The 15,084-nt window shown below is 65.6% G+C and overlaps 7 protein-coding genes across 7 annotated transcripts in view; 6 read left to right on the top strand and 1 right to left on the bottom strand.

The window, feature by feature from the left end:
- Positions 1-2,097, top strand: part of EMIHUDRAFT_109284 (hypothetical protein) — a gene marked incomplete at both ends in the record, with an annotated part of 5,229 nt that extends 3,132 nt beyond the window's left edge. Inside the window, 4 exons of the mRNA XM_005790974.1 lie at positions 437-461; positions 572-1,157; positions 1,229-1,535; positions 1,987-2,097. Coding sequence (XP_005791031.1) covers positions 437-461; positions 572-1,157; positions 1,229-1,535; positions 1,987-2,097 — 1,029 coding nt within the window. The remainder of the gene's footprint in view (positions 1-436; positions 462-571; positions 1,158-1,228; positions 1,536-1,986) is intronic.
- Positions 2,098-2,659: 562 nt separating this feature from the next.
- EMIHUDRAFT_224385 (hypothetical protein) lies at positions 2,660-3,440 on the bottom strand (the record flags this gene model as incomplete). The annotated part of the gene is made up of 2 exons (XM_005790973.1): positions 2,660-2,671; positions 2,754-3,440. The coding sequence occupies 2 exons, from the start codon at positions 3,438-3,440 to the stop codon at positions 2,660-2,662; spliced, it is 699 nt and encodes a 232-aa protein (XP_005791030.1).
- Positions 3,441-3,697: 257 nt separating this feature from the next.
- On the top strand, positions 3,698-6,631 carry EMIHUDRAFT_466815 (hypothetical protein; the record flags this gene model as incomplete). The annotated part of the gene is made up of 6 exons (XM_005790972.1): positions 3,698-4,360; positions 4,882-4,932; positions 5,002-5,676; positions 5,945-6,070; positions 6,124-6,537; positions 6,616-6,631. The coding sequence occupies 5 exons, from the start codon at positions 3,698-3,700 to the stop codon at positions 6,307-6,309; spliced, it is 1,701 nt and encodes a 566-aa protein (XP_005791029.1). The 3' UTR covers positions 6,310-6,537; positions 6,616-6,631.
- Positions 6,632-8,286: 1,655 nt separating this feature from the next.
- EMIHUDRAFT_454619 (hypothetical protein) lies at positions 8,287-9,291 on the top strand (the record flags this gene model as incomplete). The annotated part of the gene is made up of 4 exons (XM_005790971.1): positions 8,287-8,329; positions 8,624-8,724; positions 8,917-8,940; positions 9,091-9,291. 4 exons carry the CDS (start codon positions 8,287-8,289, stop codon positions 9,109-9,111), a joined length of 189 nt encoding a protein of 62 aa, XP_005791028.1. The 3' UTR covers positions 9,112-9,291.
- A 198-nt stretch (positions 9,292-9,489) lies between these two features.
- On the top strand, positions 9,490-10,710 carry EMIHUDRAFT_224381 (hypothetical protein; the record flags this gene model as incomplete). Its single annotated transcript, XM_005790970.1, has 3 exons — positions 9,490-9,813; positions 10,003-10,318; positions 10,523-10,710. The coding sequence occupies 3 exons, from the start codon at positions 9,490-9,492 to the stop codon at positions 10,708-10,710; spliced, it is 828 nt and encodes a 275-aa protein (XP_005791027.1).
- A 718-nt stretch (positions 10,711-11,428) lies between these two features.
- On the top strand, positions 11,429-13,134 carry EMIHUDRAFT_224379 (hypothetical protein; the record flags this gene model as incomplete). Its single annotated transcript, XM_005790969.1, has 6 exons — positions 11,429-11,794; positions 12,029-12,337; positions 12,531-12,590; positions 12,664-12,734; positions 12,849-12,917; positions 13,098-13,134. The coding sequence occupies 6 exons, from the start codon at positions 11,429-11,431 to the stop codon at positions 13,132-13,134; spliced, it is 912 nt and encodes a 303-aa protein (XP_005791026.1).
- A 445-nt stretch (positions 13,135-13,579) lies between these two features.
- On the top strand, positions 13,580-14,305 carry EMIHUDRAFT_109281 (hypothetical protein; the record flags this gene model as incomplete). Its single annotated transcript, XM_005790968.1, has 1 exon — positions 13,580-14,305. One exon carries the CDS (start codon positions 13,580-13,582, stop codon positions 14,303-14,305), a length of 726 nt encoding a protein of 241 aa, XP_005791025.1.
- Between the last annotated feature and the right edge of the window lie 779 nt (positions 14,306-15,084).

The raw sequence follows: 15,084 nt of genomic DNA, 5'->3' as shown, positions 1-15,084 counted from the left end.
CCGGAACCCCAAGGCCCAAGGGGCCCAAAAAGGCAAAAAAAAAAGGGGGGGGGGGGGGGGAAAAAACCCCCCCCCCCCTTTGGGGGGAACCCCCCGGGGTTCCCCCCCCCCCCCCCCCTCCTTTGGGGGCCCTGGCAAAACCAAAATCCTTTTTTTGCGGGAACGGGAACGGGAACGGGGGCGTTCCCCTTCAAAAGGCCCCCCTCCCGGCCCCTGGGGGGGAAGGGTTTTTCCCCCCCGGGGGGGGGGGGCCCGCCCCAAAAAAAAGGGGGGGGCCTGGGTTTTTTTAAAAAAAAAAAAAAAACCCCCTCGGCGTGGGGGGGGAGGGGGAAGCAAAACCCCCCCCGGGGGGGGGCCCCAACCCGGGGGGAAAGCCCCCGGGGCCGGGGCCTTTTTTGGCCCCCCCCCCCCCCCCCCCCCGCTCCCCCCTTTCCAGCCGCACGTGCGCGCGTGGTCAACGGGTGGCGAACGAGCCCCCCCCCCCCCTCCCCCCCTCCCTCCCCCTCCACCCCCTCCCCTCCCTCCCCCTCCCCACGGCTCCCACACCGCCTCGCCCCGCCCCCGAACGCAGGCGAGAGCGGCGAGACGACGGAGGAGGAGGTGGAGGTGGAGGGGGTGGTGGAGACACCCGAGGAGACCGCCGCGGCGGAGGCGGCGTCGCGGCAGCAGAAGGAGCTCGAGGCCGCGCGCAAGGAGGAGGAGCGCAAGCGCGCCGAGGAGAAGGCGCGGCGCGAGGCGGCTCTAGAGGCGGCGGCGCAGGAGGCGGCGGCGCAGGCGTCGCGCGCGCGCGAGGAGGGGCGAGGCGAGGAGGGGCAGGGGGAGGAGGAGGACGAGGCTGCGGACGAGGCCGAGGCGTCGCGCGCCGCCGAGCGGGCGCGGCAGGCGGAGGAGGCGGCCGCGCGTGACGAGCAGGCGCGGATCCAGAGGGAGGACGAGCGGCAAGAGGCGGAGCGGCGCGCGAGGAGGGAGGCGGCGGAGGAGGCGCGGCAGGCGGCGGCGCGCGCGCAGGCGGTCGAGCGGGAGAGGGCCGAGGCGGAGGCGGAGGCGCGGCGCGTCAAGCAGGCGGAGGAGGCGGCCGCAGCTGCGGCCGCTGCTGCGGCTGCAGCCGCCGAGCGCGAGGCTGAGCGTGCCGCAGCGGATCGGGACGAAGAGGAGCTGTTCGGGCTTCTCGAGGGAGCGAGGCGTCCCCCCCCCCCCCCCCCTCTCTCCCCTTTCCCTCCCCCCCGAGGCTTGCGAGGCGACCAGGGCTCACTGCGTGGTGCCTGCCGCGCGCCTGCAGGCTCGAGCTGGAGGAGGAGTGCCGTGCCGAGGAGACGGGCGTGCCTCAGGGCGGCGCCTCCGCCTACGGCCCCGGGTGGAGCTCGGCGGAAGGGGGCATCAACCGCAGCCTCGCCGGCCCGAGTGGAGGGCTCGGCCCCGCCCGGTGGCCCGTCGAGCCGGTCAACGCCTGGCCGCCTCAGGGCGAGGCAGCCAACGGGTGGGCCGCCGCGGCGCGAGGCGCCGGCCCGGCGGACGGCGAGAGGGCGCGCGCGCCGGTGCCACCGCCGGGTGCCCGCACACCGGGCGCCAGCCCCACCAAGTGTTTCGACGCGGAGCCGCCGCCGACGCACCGCCGTGCTGCCGCCTCGCCCGACGGCAGCAGCTGCGATGGCGGCACGCCCACGCCAGTCTCGAGCGGGTTCGTCACGCCGAAGCGTGAGGGCGGGAACGCGAAGAGAGATGGGAGCAACGGCACTCCCGGGACGTCTGGAGGGGGCCGCGGCGGTAGTGGCAGTAGCGGTGGCGGTGGTGGGGGCGGTAGAGGCAGCGGCAGTGGCAGAGGAGGTGGCAGCGGTGGAGGCACTGAGGGAGAAGGCAGCAGCGGCGGACTGGTTGCCAAGGCGCGACGGATACGCAACGCCCTCGGCTTGCAAGAGGCGTGCCTCTCAACCACCCCTTCCGCCGATGTCCCCCCCCGCCTCACCTCGCCCATCGGATTGTGCTTAGGCGCCGATCCCAGTCATCCTCGATCAAGCGTGCGCCTCCATCGGGCTACAGCCGCCCGAGGGCTACGTCGCGCGCGCCGACGCCCTCACTCGCGCACTATTCGGCGAGTAATCACGGCGTGGATAAGAAGGTTGGTGCAACGTTCGCACCAAGCAGAGGACACAACCCGTGAACGCCGTGAGAGAGTCTCTTCTCTAGAGCCGTACTGACCTCCGCGTAGCTCGCGACATCGTTTCACGTTTGTGCGAGACATCGATGTAAAAGAAGCGAGCTCAATCACAAGTTTTACAAGAAAGAGGGAAGAGGAAGGGACGGGGATCGCAGTGAAATTGCAGAGGCCGGAGGCCGGAGCCCCCCCCCCCCCCCCCGCGCCACAGGCGCGCACATAGCGGCCCGCGCACGCGCACACACACACACCCTGGGCGGCTTTATCGGCTTGCCCAAGTTGCGTGTGTGTGCGCGCGTGTGTGTGCAGCAATGTCTGAACGCGATCCGACCAGAGAAGGGGCGCCGAATCATCATCGAAAACTGCTCGACCTGTTCGTGGATTGGGAGCTTTGGCGCGGCGGCTTTGCATCTCTCTCGTGGTCGCTGCTGGTGCCTCTACTGACGAGCTTGTCAGTAGCAAAGTCAGCGCGCGCGTCCCTCGGCTTCGGAAGCGGATGCGAGTGCCTCAGCCGTGGCCCTCGCGGAGGCGGTGCGGGTGATGTGACCAGATCAAGTAAGGTCTTTGGCGCCTCCGGTTCGGGCGCTGACGCTAGCGGTACCGCTGCGCCGGGGACTAGGCCGCCAGGCTGCTGCTGCACGATTCGCAAGGCAGGCGGACCGGGGATCGTCGGCGCTACCGGCGCTGTGCGGGTCGCAATGGCAAAGATGCAACTGGCGGCGGCAAGAGACGTACAGAGAAGGGCGGCGATCGCCGCTCCAATCTGCTGCCAACTTGGACGCCGCGATGCTGCGCGGATCCCTCTCGTCCAGCTCCAGAGCTGGAAGATTGGCTGAAAGAATCGCGACACGCTGGCAATATCGGGACGGCGTGAGAGGAGGAACTGGAGATAGACCACGAGCGCGAGGAACGCGAGGCCGCGCAGAGGCGAGGTGGGCTCCGGATCGACGAGGTCGAGCAGCACGACGACCGTGGCGGACTGCACCAACGGCGTGAGCGGAATGTGCAAGAGGTAGCACCACAGGGAGTCATTGCCGACGGCGCTGAGCCACGAGCGCCGTCGAGGCATGCACGCACCGAAGCCGACTATCACGCAGCACAGCAGGACGATGTGCAGCGCGTCGTGCAGAGCCGTCCCAAGCCGCCACACTGGATCCTCGCCGCTAGAGCCGCCACAGGCATGCGTCGTGTTGTGGAACGCGCGATCCTGGCGCCGCATGCAGCCGTAGGCCATGACGATCGGCGAGCGGTCGAGGCTAAAGTCGAACAGGCCGAACGGCGGAGCCATGATGTGCAATGTTGTGATGAGGACAACGAGGACCGCCCAAATCGGCCTGACGTTGCGGGGCGACACACACACACACACACACACACACACACACACACACACACACACACACACACACACACACACACACACACACACACACACACATATGCACACACACACCGCCTCCGCATTCTTGCGTGCGGTTTACTCCTCTCCTAAAATCGCGAGAATTCAGAATTCTTTTCCGTCGCAGGTTTTTGCCGCCCGGTTTTTTCATGAGGCCGATACACTGGCTTTGCGCCGCCACCCTCTGCTTCTCGGCCGCCGCGGGCGAGGCCGCGCTTCGCCCGCCGCTGCTTCGAGCAGTGGCACCTGCGCTGACCCGCGACGGCACACTTGCAGCTCCGGCCTCTGTCCCTCTGTGGCGGCTGCGAGGTGGCGATGCTGCCGCAGCGCCAAACCTCGGCTGGCTCTCGCTGATTCCTCCGGTGGTTGCGCTCTCCGCGTCGGTGGCGTTGCGGCAGGTAATTCTCGCCCTCCTCCTCGGCGTGTGGAGCGGCGCGCTCCTCGTCCATCGCGGTAACGGACTGCTCGCCGCGGCGCGCACGTTTGATTCGTACTTTGTGGACGCGCTGGCGGAGCGCGAGCACGCGGGCGTGGTGCTCTTCACGTTGCTCCTGGGCGGCACCATCGGCCTCGTCCAGAAGGCGGGCGGCGGCCTCGCCCTCGCCGCGCTGCTGCGCCGCTTCATGACGTCAGCGCGCAGCGGGCTCGGCGCGTGCGGCGCTCTCTGCTCGCTCATCTTCTTCGACGACTACTCCTCGGTGCTCATCGTGGGCACGTCGATGCGCGAGGCGATCGCGGCGCTGGGCGTCCCTTCCGAGCGGCTCGCGCTGCTCGTCCACACCATGGGCGTCGTCCTCGCAAGCGTCTCGCCCGTCTCCTCTTGGGCGAGAGACAACCGAGAGACAGCCGAGAGACAGCCGAGAGAGAGAGACAGCCGAGAGACAGCCGAGAGAGAGCCGAGAGGCAGCCGAGAGACAGCCGAGAGACAGCCGAGAGACAGCCGAGAGACAGCCGAGAGACAGCCGAGAGACAGCCGAGAGACAGCCGAGAGAGAGCCGAGAGAGAGCCGAGAGACAGCCGAGAGACAGCCGAGAGAGAGCCGAGAGACAGCCGAGAGAGAGCCGAGAGACAGCCGAGAGAGAGCCGAGAGACAGCCGAGAGAGAGCCGAGAGAGAGCCGAGAGACAGCCGAGAGAGAGCCGAGAGACAGCCGAGAGACAGCCGAGAGACAGCCGAGAGACAGCCGAGAGACAGCCGAGAGACAGCCGAGAGACAGCCGAGAGACAGCCGAGAGAGACAGCCGAGATATGGTGTCCTCGTTGGCGAGCTGCAGGCCGGGCACGGCGGCCGCTTCCTAGGAAGCTTCTCTGAGCCTTCCCCGGAGCTTCGCCTAGGCGGGGCTCCAGATCGGGTACGTCGGCGCCCTCCTCAAGCAGATCGGGGCGGTGGACGAGCCATTCCTCCGCGGTGCAGCTCGAGATGACCCGAGATGACCCGAGATGACCCGAGATTAGGTGGACGACCCCTTCCTCGCCGCGGTGTCGTCGGTGCGGTACCGCTTCTTCCCGCTCCTCGCCCTCGCCGCCCTCCCCCTCTCCATCCTCCTGCAGAAGGACCTCGGCCCGCTCGGCCGGCAAGAGTTCAAGCCGCGCCAGCCTCGCTCCTCGCCCCGCCGCACGGCAGAGAGGCGGGCGCAGGGGCAGGGGGGGGGGCGGGCGGAGGGGCAGGGGGAGGGGGCGGTCGCGGAGGGAGGGCCCGGCCCGCTCGACCCCAAGGCGGGGACGCCTCTCCGCGCGGTCAACGCCCTCCTTCCCTTTGGGACGATCGTCCTCGCAACCTTCGGAGGGATGCTAGCCGACGGCGCGGCGAAGGTGCGGTCGCTGCCCGACGCGTCCCGCCCCCCTCTCTCGCTCGTCTCGATCCTGTCCCACAGCGACTCGATCACCGCCCTCATCTGGGCCTCCGCCGCCGGCTGGCTGTCTGCCCTCGGGCTTGTGCTCGCGCAAGGCGCGCTCGCGCTCGACGAGGCGATGGCCGCGTGGGCGGAGGGGCTCAAGGAGGTCCTCGAGCCGATGCTTGTCCTCCTGCTCGCGTGGGCCCTCGGCGCCGTCATCGCCGACGTCGGCACCGCCACATTCCTCGCCCGCTCGCTGCGCGAGGGGCTGCCGCGCTGGTCGCTGCCTCCCATCGTCGCGCTGCTCTCGCACGCCATCTCGTTTGCGTCCGGCTCCTCCTTCGGGACGATGGGCGAGATGCAGCCGAGATCCAGCCGAGATGCAGCCGAGATCCAGCCGAGATCCAGCCGAGATGCAGCCGAGTTGCAGCCGAGATGCGGCCGAGATATAGCCGAGATATAGCCGGACGACGGGCACCGCCCTGCCGCTCTTCCGGCCCGCGCCACGTCTTTTTCTCTCCCCGACAGGCATCGTGCTGCCGTTAGTGGGGCCTCTCGCGCAGGCTCTCGGCGGCGGCTCCCGCGAGTACCTCCTCCACTGCATCGGCTCTTGCCTTGGCGGCGCAACCTTCGGCAACATCTGCTCCCCCATCTCGGACACGACCATCCTGACGGCGCCCGCCGCCGAGGTGGCGCCTGCCCCGCTCCTCGGTCTCTCCACGGCCGCCTCCGCTGCGAGCAGGTCCTCGCGACGAGGTGCGACTTGCAGGCCCACGTTGCGACAATCACGCCCTACGCGCTGCTCGCCGCCGCGACCGCCTTGCTCTTCGGGTCCGTCCCTGTCGGGCTGGGCCTCTATGGCCCGCTCGCCGCCCTGGCTGTCGGGGTCGCGGCCATGGGCGCCGCCATCGCCGTCTTTGGCACGTAGCCGCCCCCTGGAAGGTCATACACCGGCCTGCTGCCGGTCGTATACGACTTCGGCGTCCTGCTTCACCTCTGTCGCGTTCGGGCCTCGGAGCACGCGGGCCGGGGGGGCATTCAGACCGTGCCCCGAGTCGGATGCGGAATGCAACGAGCCCGAGTGACGTAGCGAGAGCGCGAGCGGCGGGAGCGGGCGGCGGAGGGGGTTGGGCCCCTTTCGCGGGGGTGAAGGGAGGCGGCGTTTCCCGCCTGCGCTTGCTGCGCAGAGCGCAGTGTCGGATTCGCCCTTTTTCCACCGTACAAGACAAACAAGAGTCACATTGAATTTGGTCAAACGCCTGCTGGGGGGCAGCCTCGGTTCGCGGAAGCGTATTCCGGAACCGCCGGCGGAAAAGCCAGATCGCAGAGATGAGAATTGGGATTTTGTATATAGATTAAAACAACTGTGCTCTCTAGAGTAGAGAACAACAGTCAACACGAGAAGTTGAGTTTGAGAGGAATGATGCCAATGTACAGCAGTGATAGCTGATGTTCCAAGAGACTCCCTTTCCCAGGTCTCGCTACTCTCTCGTACCTCGCACGTCTCCGACACAGTCTCGCCTCCCGAGTCCGACCGTCGACTCCAGCGCGCGGCGGCGGCGCCGGCCACGCCCGAGACTCTCGAGAAGTACTTCAGGGAGAAAGAGAAAGAGGCAGGGGCGCACGGACATGGGGCATGGGCTTAAAGCAAACGGGGCGTGCCAAAGCGAGTCAAGCGGCATGCATGTACAAAGGGAAAGGTGTGAGGCAGGGCTGTTGTTTCGGTGATTGGAGGTCTCGTCATTGCAGCCCGGAGCTCCTCCTCGAAGTCAGCTACCTGTTGCCCTGGCCATAATCTCTCTGCTCTTTGCCGCTGTCTCCTGGGCTTTTGCGAGTGACTTCTCGTTCAAGTCATTCAGAGTTTGATCGTCATGAAATTGATCTGAAAATTCGCCACGAGGGAGTGAGAGCGAATGAACGGGGAGGCACGAGGCGACAGTTGCGAGCGAGACGCACCTCTCGTGAAGACCGGGAAGGCAGGCGGGTCTGCAGCGGTGAAGTCGAACCCAACCGCCTCTGGTTCGGGCGCTTTGGAACTTGAGCAACCCATGTACGCGCGCGAATAATCGTCCGTCCACCGGAAAAGAATTTGAAGAACCAAACAACAAAGCTCGCTTCGGAATTTAATTCAGCTTAACACACAGCCCTGTGTGGTGGCGGTGTGCCGTCCTCCCATCCCTCCCTTGGCTGGTCTGATTTCTTCTTTCTTTTACAGCCTGCCCTTGATTCTCTGTTGAAATTCTTTCTTTCTTCTTTTATTTAAGAAGATTCTTTTTAATCGGCTCCCGCCGGCAAGTCGAGGTGGAACCTCGCCAACTTGGCGCCAAAGACCGCCTTGTTGGAGATCCACGCCCACGCTCCGGCCGGCCGTGACTGGGACCTCGTACAGGTCGGCGGTGACGAAGCGGCCAGATGCGAGAGGAGTGAGGCGCCGCTGCTGGCTGATCGTGCGGCCCAGCAGGTCCTCACGGCGCTCTCAATTGACTCACCCTCATGAAACCGTGCCTCGATGCTGAATGAAGGTGAAGCGAAGCCTCGAGTCTTCGACGGTCTATTCGCCGCGAAGGTAGAAACCATCCTGTCGGCCCGCACATATCTGGATCGTCCAGGTCGTGCCTGCCAGAATGGAGGCCGATGTGTGTGGGCGGGGCTCGAGGCAACACTAGCTAGTGCGCGAGGTGTCGTGACAGCCAGCCGAGCGAGCGAGCGAGACTGTCACTCACAGCCAGAACACCGGCACCATTTGGAGGGGGCCTTTCGTGCCATGTATGTCGGTGTATCTTGGGAGGGTACCGCCAGAAGAAAAAACCCTTCAAAAAATCCACAAACAGAAGGTGGACCTGAAAATGAAAATTCCGTCCTCAGCAGAGGAGCTGCTCTCCAGGCTTCAGGCGCAAAGAGTTGCATGCCACCGAAGGCGCTGTCGAGGTTCGCCGAGCTCGGCGCAGGTTGGAGGACACCGTCACCGACGAGCGCGTTGGAGTATTCACTCCGGACAAAGACAGTGGCACGCGCCGCTGCCGCTGCCACTGTCTCACCCCCTAAACAAGACAAGGTACCGCCTCGAGGTACCGCATTCAGTACCGCCCCGAAAACGCCATTTGCCCGGTACCCCATATACCGTAGTCTTTGTTAGTATCGAGGTCTCGCGAGTTTTGGGGGTTCTCGGCGCCGCGCAGCGCTGCGAGCAGCGCGATGCCACGGCGCTCGGCCTGCTGAGAGAAGACCTTCCCGGACGGCAGTGACAATTTACCCGACATCAATCGTCGACGGCAAGCTCGAGAACTGCGCCTCCAAAGTCGCCCAGATTCGCCTCTCGCGGCGCGCTGAGTTAGTATCGCCGGTGCGCCAGCCAGCTCTGCTCCACAGCAGGGCATGCCTGACTGGCTCCTGCTAGCCGTGCGTCCTGGTGGCATCCATTGCCAGCTCAGGTAGCCTCAGGAGGTCGCCTCGCGCACAACTCGGCGCCGCACAGCACCGCTCCGCGTTACTACCGAGTTAGTATCGTCGACCCACAGAGACTGCTCTTCTGTAGGTGGAGCCGACAAACGCCGGCCGGGTCGGCCCCGCCGCCCCCATCGCCGCCGCCGGCGCGGCTGCGGCCTCGGCGGACCATCCGGCGCGCCGCGCGCCCGACGGGGAGGCGTTCACCACTCCTGGATCCTCACCCTGCCACGCCTTCGTGCAGACGCCGTGGCACCCACCTCAGGCGCCGCTCGGACTCGGTTGACGGCCGCCCAAGTGCTTGGCTCGTGCCCAGCCGACCGGCAGGCGATGCCCACTCGCTGCTAGGCTAATCTCGGGCTGTCTTGCGGCGGTGTGGTGCCGTGAAGGGCACCCGGCACAAAACTACGATAGTTAGTACCGTGCGGGGGCAGTGCATTTAATTCTGTCAAAAATCGAAATGTGCTCTGTGGGACTTATTGGGCTAGGGTCATACGTCCGGGAGGCCCCCCATGCGTGCCGTAACGAGCCACGGTGCTGGTATGACTCTGTTCACGTTCACACCTCTTCAATAGCGCAAAACTCCGATACAGGAGGTAACGGCGACGCGAGGACGCTGGGAAAAGTTCATGCTGCCAACGCGCTCGAGTGCAGGTCGAGCCAGATGTGGCACTCGTTTGCCATCGCGCTCCTCGCGACCGTCGGGCAGTCCTGCGTCTACTCGAGTGATTGCAATTCGAACGAGGATTGCGTCTCGGGCACCTGCAAGCTAGAACGCGGTGAGTGGTGCAGCACGGACTCGGCCTGTTATGCCGGCAACTGTCGCGGGAATCGCTGCTGCAAGTTGGGCATCTCGGGTCTGTGCACCGAGTGCAACACGTATGGCTACTGCGGGGTGTGCTCCGGCGCATACTACCCGGATGGAAATTACGAACTCGATTGCACCGCCAAGGAACTCCCCGGCACGTATTGCGGCTCCAACCCATCGGTGTGCCTGAGCGACATATGCAACTGTGACTCCAGCGGCGCGCCAGATGCGTACTCCACCTCGTACTGCTGTTCACCATCGCCGCCGCCAGCACCACCGTCGCCGCCGTCGCCGCCGCCGTCGCCGCCGCCGCCGCCGTCGCCGCCCGGGCAGTCTTGTGTCAACAACTGGGACTGCGGTTACGAAGAGGATTGCGTCTCGGGCATCTGCTTGCTAAATGATGGGGAGCGGTGCAGCTCGAACTGGGAATGTCAGAACGGCATCTGCCGCGGGAATCGCTGCTGCAACTTTTTCATCTCGGGTCTGTGCACCGAGTGCAACACGTATGGCTACTGCGAGGAGTGCTCCGGCGGATACTACGTGGGTTCTTCGACTTACGCTCTCGATTGCACCGCCAAGGAACTCCCCGGCACGTATTGCGGCTCCAACCCATCGGTGTGCCTGAGCGACATATGCAACTGCGACTCCAGCGGCGCGCCAGATGCGTACTCCACCTCGTACTGCTGTTCACCATCGCCGCCGCCCCCTCCGCCGTCGCCGCCGCCGCCGCCCCCTCCGCCGCCACCGCCGCCGTCGCCGCCGCCGCCGCCCCCTCCGCCGCCGTCGCCGCCGTCGCCGCCGCCGCGGCCGCCACCGCCGCCACCGCCGCCGCCGTTCCCGCCGCCGCAGGATATCTTCGGTCGATTCCCCTGGCTCATTGCGACGATAGTAACTGGCGCGCTTGTCGTGGTAGCACTGCTAATTGCTCTGCTGCTTGCAACTGCTGAAGGCCTTGCAGAGTGCGTCGGAAAGGACACCGCATTGGGCAGAGCCTTGACAACATTCAAGGAAGGAACTTATTATTGGGTCCCGCTCTTCTTGAAACAGGGGGGGAAAGTTGCACCTGCCGATCCATAAATAAATAAATAAAAACGGACACCTCTACTGTGAGATGGGTAAAAAGGAACAGGTCCCCGCCCTTGCGATCTTTGTGCAGGGTTCTTTGTGGGTGTGGTCGGCGACTAGCCGGGGTCGTCCTCCCGATGGGGAACTTACGCGCCCGTCTGTTCAGCGAGCCCGCGATCAGCGGGAAAAGCTCCGCCGGGCACTCGCTCAAAATCCAGGCGAGACGCTTGGGCACGCGGCGCGTGACGCGCAGCGCACCCTTCTTGCGCTGCACGAGCGCCCGCGTGATGCAATGCCCGTAGCGAGTCTCAATGAGGCGGTGGCTCGCCGGGCAGTGGCAGCCGGTGTCGACGTCGATCGTCGCTCGTAGAGCGCGAGGAGCAAGTCGGAAAAGTATGCAGACGCCAGCTGCTCCGTTTCGTCGAGCTCCTTCTGGCCCTTGTCGTTGGGCGTGCGCTTGTCAAGATCGCTCTGCAGGATCAGGGTGGCCTCGCCGCCGTCCATGTCGGTAACGCCCGTCGGGCGTCGAGGCAGATATCTTCCATGGGGTTGTAGTCCTGGGTGATCAGGATCTGCGACGCGGCCACAAGCTGCTCGCCCTCGAAGGCCAAAGATGAGACGGTGCCGCTCCTTCCCACCAGTCTTGTAAGCCTTGAGAGCGGCGACGACTTCGGGGCAGGCTGATCGACTCTCGCTCGCTGCCACCGGACACAACATTATACATGTGTGTATGTCGCGCGCTGCGCGCCGCGCGGAGAGCCTCCTCCGCTCCGTGCGTGCTCTCGAGCACATCATCGAGCGCAAACGCGGCCTCGAGGATGCCCTCCCGAGGGCGAGCGCCGGGCTCGAGGCGCGGGCCGGCGGCGTCATCCACGACACCGTCGCGGGCACGCTGAGGCACCTGCACCAGTACGAGCGTCGACTGGACGCGGCGGCTGCTGCGGCTGCAGGCGACCGCGCCTGGAGGGCGGTCGAGGACATGCCTCTGCGCCTGCTCATGGCCTCTGCGCTCTTCCAGTGCGAGCACACTCCGGCCTCGGCAGAGCACGTCGTCCGCAGCGCCACGGAGGGCTGCGCACAGCTCGGGCGCGCGTGGGTGGCGACCACTGCGTGAGTGCGGGTCGAGAATTCTTTTCGGGATGAACGGCAAAGGTGCGCGAGCCCTGGAGGCCCTTCGGATGAGATTCACAGAGAGTTGATAACTTTCACAGCGCACTTCTCGATTTTTTCCGTTTCCCTATCATTGAAAGTAGCAGAGGGGTCGGACCACACGCTCTCCGAATGGGATTTTCTGCCCTGCCGCTGTCGCGGCCCCGCCTGCCTCCCGGAGGCCCGCCCGGCCATGCAATCCGCCGCCGGACCGCCCGGCGGGTCCAACCCGAAGCGGGCGACCGGCCGTTCGCACCGCTCGGCCGGCGGGGCGAGCCCCGCGGCCCTCGATCGCTCGCCCCGGGTCGTGGCCCGACCGGCCCACGCGCACGTCCTGGCCTCTACCGCCGCTTTCGGCGGCGCAATTTGCGCCTTCATCGCTCTATGGATCCTCCTGGCACCCATCGGACTCTTCCCGACGGTCGGCGGCGCCCACTCCGTGCACTTTGAGTCAGACTCGCTCTTCGGCAGGCACGCTCTTCGGCAAAAAGTCGCCGCCGGCTGTCCACGCCGAGCCAGCCACATGCCGGCTCGCACGGCAGCCTCTTCCTCTCGACCAGCCTCAACTTCGACACGGTCATCATTTTGTCGCTGCGTGCTCGTGGCGAGCCGGGCGGCGGTCAAAGTTTGCCCAGACGAGCGCCAGGCGATAGCAAGGTCTCTGTTCGCCCTGTGCATGTCAGGCCAGGCTGCAGCGGGGCACTACCATCGTGCTACGCTGTTGCAGCCTGACCTTTCCCACTGTGCACAGCCGCCAGAGCACCACCACCGCCCGGCATCGTGTCACGGCGAGCTCCTTCTGCACCCGTTCGCGAGGCTCTCGCGCTGGCACACTTCGGCCTTCCGCTGCTCGCGTTCGGCGAGCTCTTCTCCGCACTCCTGCCACGGTGCCGTCGCCACACACCTTCTGGCCGGCCTGAGCCATGCGGACTCGACCTCTCTCCCTCTCTGGAGCACGCCACGGGCCGCGACGGCTGCTGGCAGCCGGCCGGCGTGAGGAGGCAGTTTGCCGGCACAGTCGAGCTGGAGTATCCGCTTCTTGATGCTTCTGCGGTCAAGCTCGACCTTATGTGACATGATATGCCACAATAATGCACGCTCTCACCCCTCAAAGTGTCGAAGTTTACCGGTGACTCTCCGGTGGCCCGATAGTACCGTGTGCCTTTTTCTTCAAACGAACGCGCTTCGAGGTTCGACAATCGCTAAGCTGCTTATGGGGCACCGCTGCGACTCCCTTGGGGATGCCTGAGGCCACCCCAAGCACTCCCTAAGCCTTACGTGGAATAAATAAATAAATAAAAACGGTCAAACTCTGAGACGAGATGGGATTTAGGGACATGTGTCCCCGCCCTGCACGATCTTGGTGTGAGGGATCTTCAATCCGTCCCCTCACCCCCTGGTCACTACCCGACACTAGAAGAGCAGCAAGAGTTGGGGCTGCGGCTACGGCTGCGGCTGCGGGAGGGGCTATGGTCGCGGGAGAGCCGCTGCGCCGCGTGGGCGCGCCTACACCGCGCTTGCTCCGCTCGCCACCTCTCGCAAAGGTCCAAAGTCATAGCCATCACGTGGACGATTTCAACCCTACTCTGTGTTTGTCTACGCACATTAGCAACTTTGTGCTCATGTCAACGCCACGCCAGTGCTAGCCCATTCAACCCCGCCCCATTGGGGGCGGGGCCCGTCAAGGGCCTCACTCTAGTCGATCATACACTCTCCGACACGCGCTCGATACATGAAGCGACTGCTGATCCTCGCTGCACTCGCCAGTGCCGTCGACGCCGCCACTGTCCGTCCCGCCCTCGCGGCGGTCGCCTCTCCGCGCGTCGACTTGGTGGCAGCAAAGCACGTGGAGCCGGCGCCTGCGGCCAAGCTCCTCGAGGTGAGCAAGTCGGCCGCGATGGAGACGATCCTCCTCCTCGCGTTCCTGCGCGCCGCTGCCGAGGTGGTTTCACGGGCAAGTGGCGAGCGGTCCAAGTTTTGGATTGGGCAGCTTGCGTGGGTTGTGGTCGTGCAGGGCTCGTCGCGACTGCAGGGCTACATGCAGTCGAATACGCAGACCCTCTCGCCCGAGTGGTATGATAAGCTGGTAAAGCCAAACTGGAACCCTCCGGCCTGGCTCTTTCCGGTGATGTGGATCCCGATCAAGCTGGCTCAGACGGCGGCCGCCGGGATCACGTGGCGTGCGCTGGGGCACCGCACTTTCTCCGCTGCGCCAGTCGTCATGTTTTTGCTGCACCTCTCCCTCGGCGACATCTGGAACGTGCAATTCTTCCTCAAGCAACGCAAGCTCACCGGCCTCCTGGTTATATACACCTTCTGGGCCGCACTAATCGCTTCTGCAGTCCTCATCGGACGCACCTCGCTCTTGGCGGGAGCGCTTGTCGCCCCGGGGGTTGCGTGGGTCGCGGTTGCGGCCGCTCTCAACCTCGACATCTGGTATCTCAACCGGCACACGTGAGCACGAGATGGCGCGCAATCCAGCAGCTGTCCGCCCGGCTCCTCACTCTGCGTACGGCTCTAAAAGTGTGTGTCGGAGATCCACCTAAAGCTAAAGAGGCGCAGGGGCGCAAAACACACACGCATGAATCACAAAAAAAAAAGGGTCTCAAAAAGCCCGGAGAGCCCAACACCGCGGGATTCCCGCGGAGTTCCGCCACGAGCGCCGAGAGCGGAGATATACATCATTAATATCTTGGCACAACCACTGAGCGAGACTCTGCGGAGAGGAATAACGATGAGGGTGGGCGGCGCCCGCGGCGGGGGTTTTGCGCACAGCAGCACACGCACACCACGTGCCAGAATAAGCCCGGCCAAATCCTCTGGCGCGGGCGGCGCGGGCGGCGCCACGGCCACCCCCGCCGTCGATGCCTCACGCCCGACTTGCCTCCCCGCTCCCCGCCGCCAAGTCGAGCTCCGCCCAACTCACCTCTCCCATGCGCAGCGAGGCGAGCCAGTCGTCGATCGGCCTCGGCGCCGCCGTGCCGCCAAAGGTGGCCAGCTTGCAGCCCTTGCGCAAGACGCAAGCGACCGAGTGGCGCACGCGAGGCAGCAGCGCCGCCAGCAGCGGCGGCTTGCCCGGCCGGGTCGACTCGGCGCTGTAGTCGAGGAGGGCGACGGACCAGCCGCGCCGCTCGCCGCCCCGCAACTCGGCGTCGAAGTGCGCCGCCAGCGAGTGGACGGTGGACCGCTCGGCGACGCCCGTGTTTGTGACAAACAGGAGGACGTACGAGCCGCCGG

This window comes from Emiliania huxleyi (genome assembly GCF_000372725.1).
Source record: "Emiliania huxleyi CCMP1516 chromosome Unknown EMIHUscaffold_117, whole genome shotgun sequence".
Lineage (NCBI taxonomy): Eukaryota > Haptophyta > Isochrysidales > Noelaerhabdaceae > Emiliania > Emiliania huxleyi.
The sequence above is the reverse complement of the archived record's forward strand: the minus strand, read 5'-3'. Positions and strand labels throughout refer to the sequence as shown.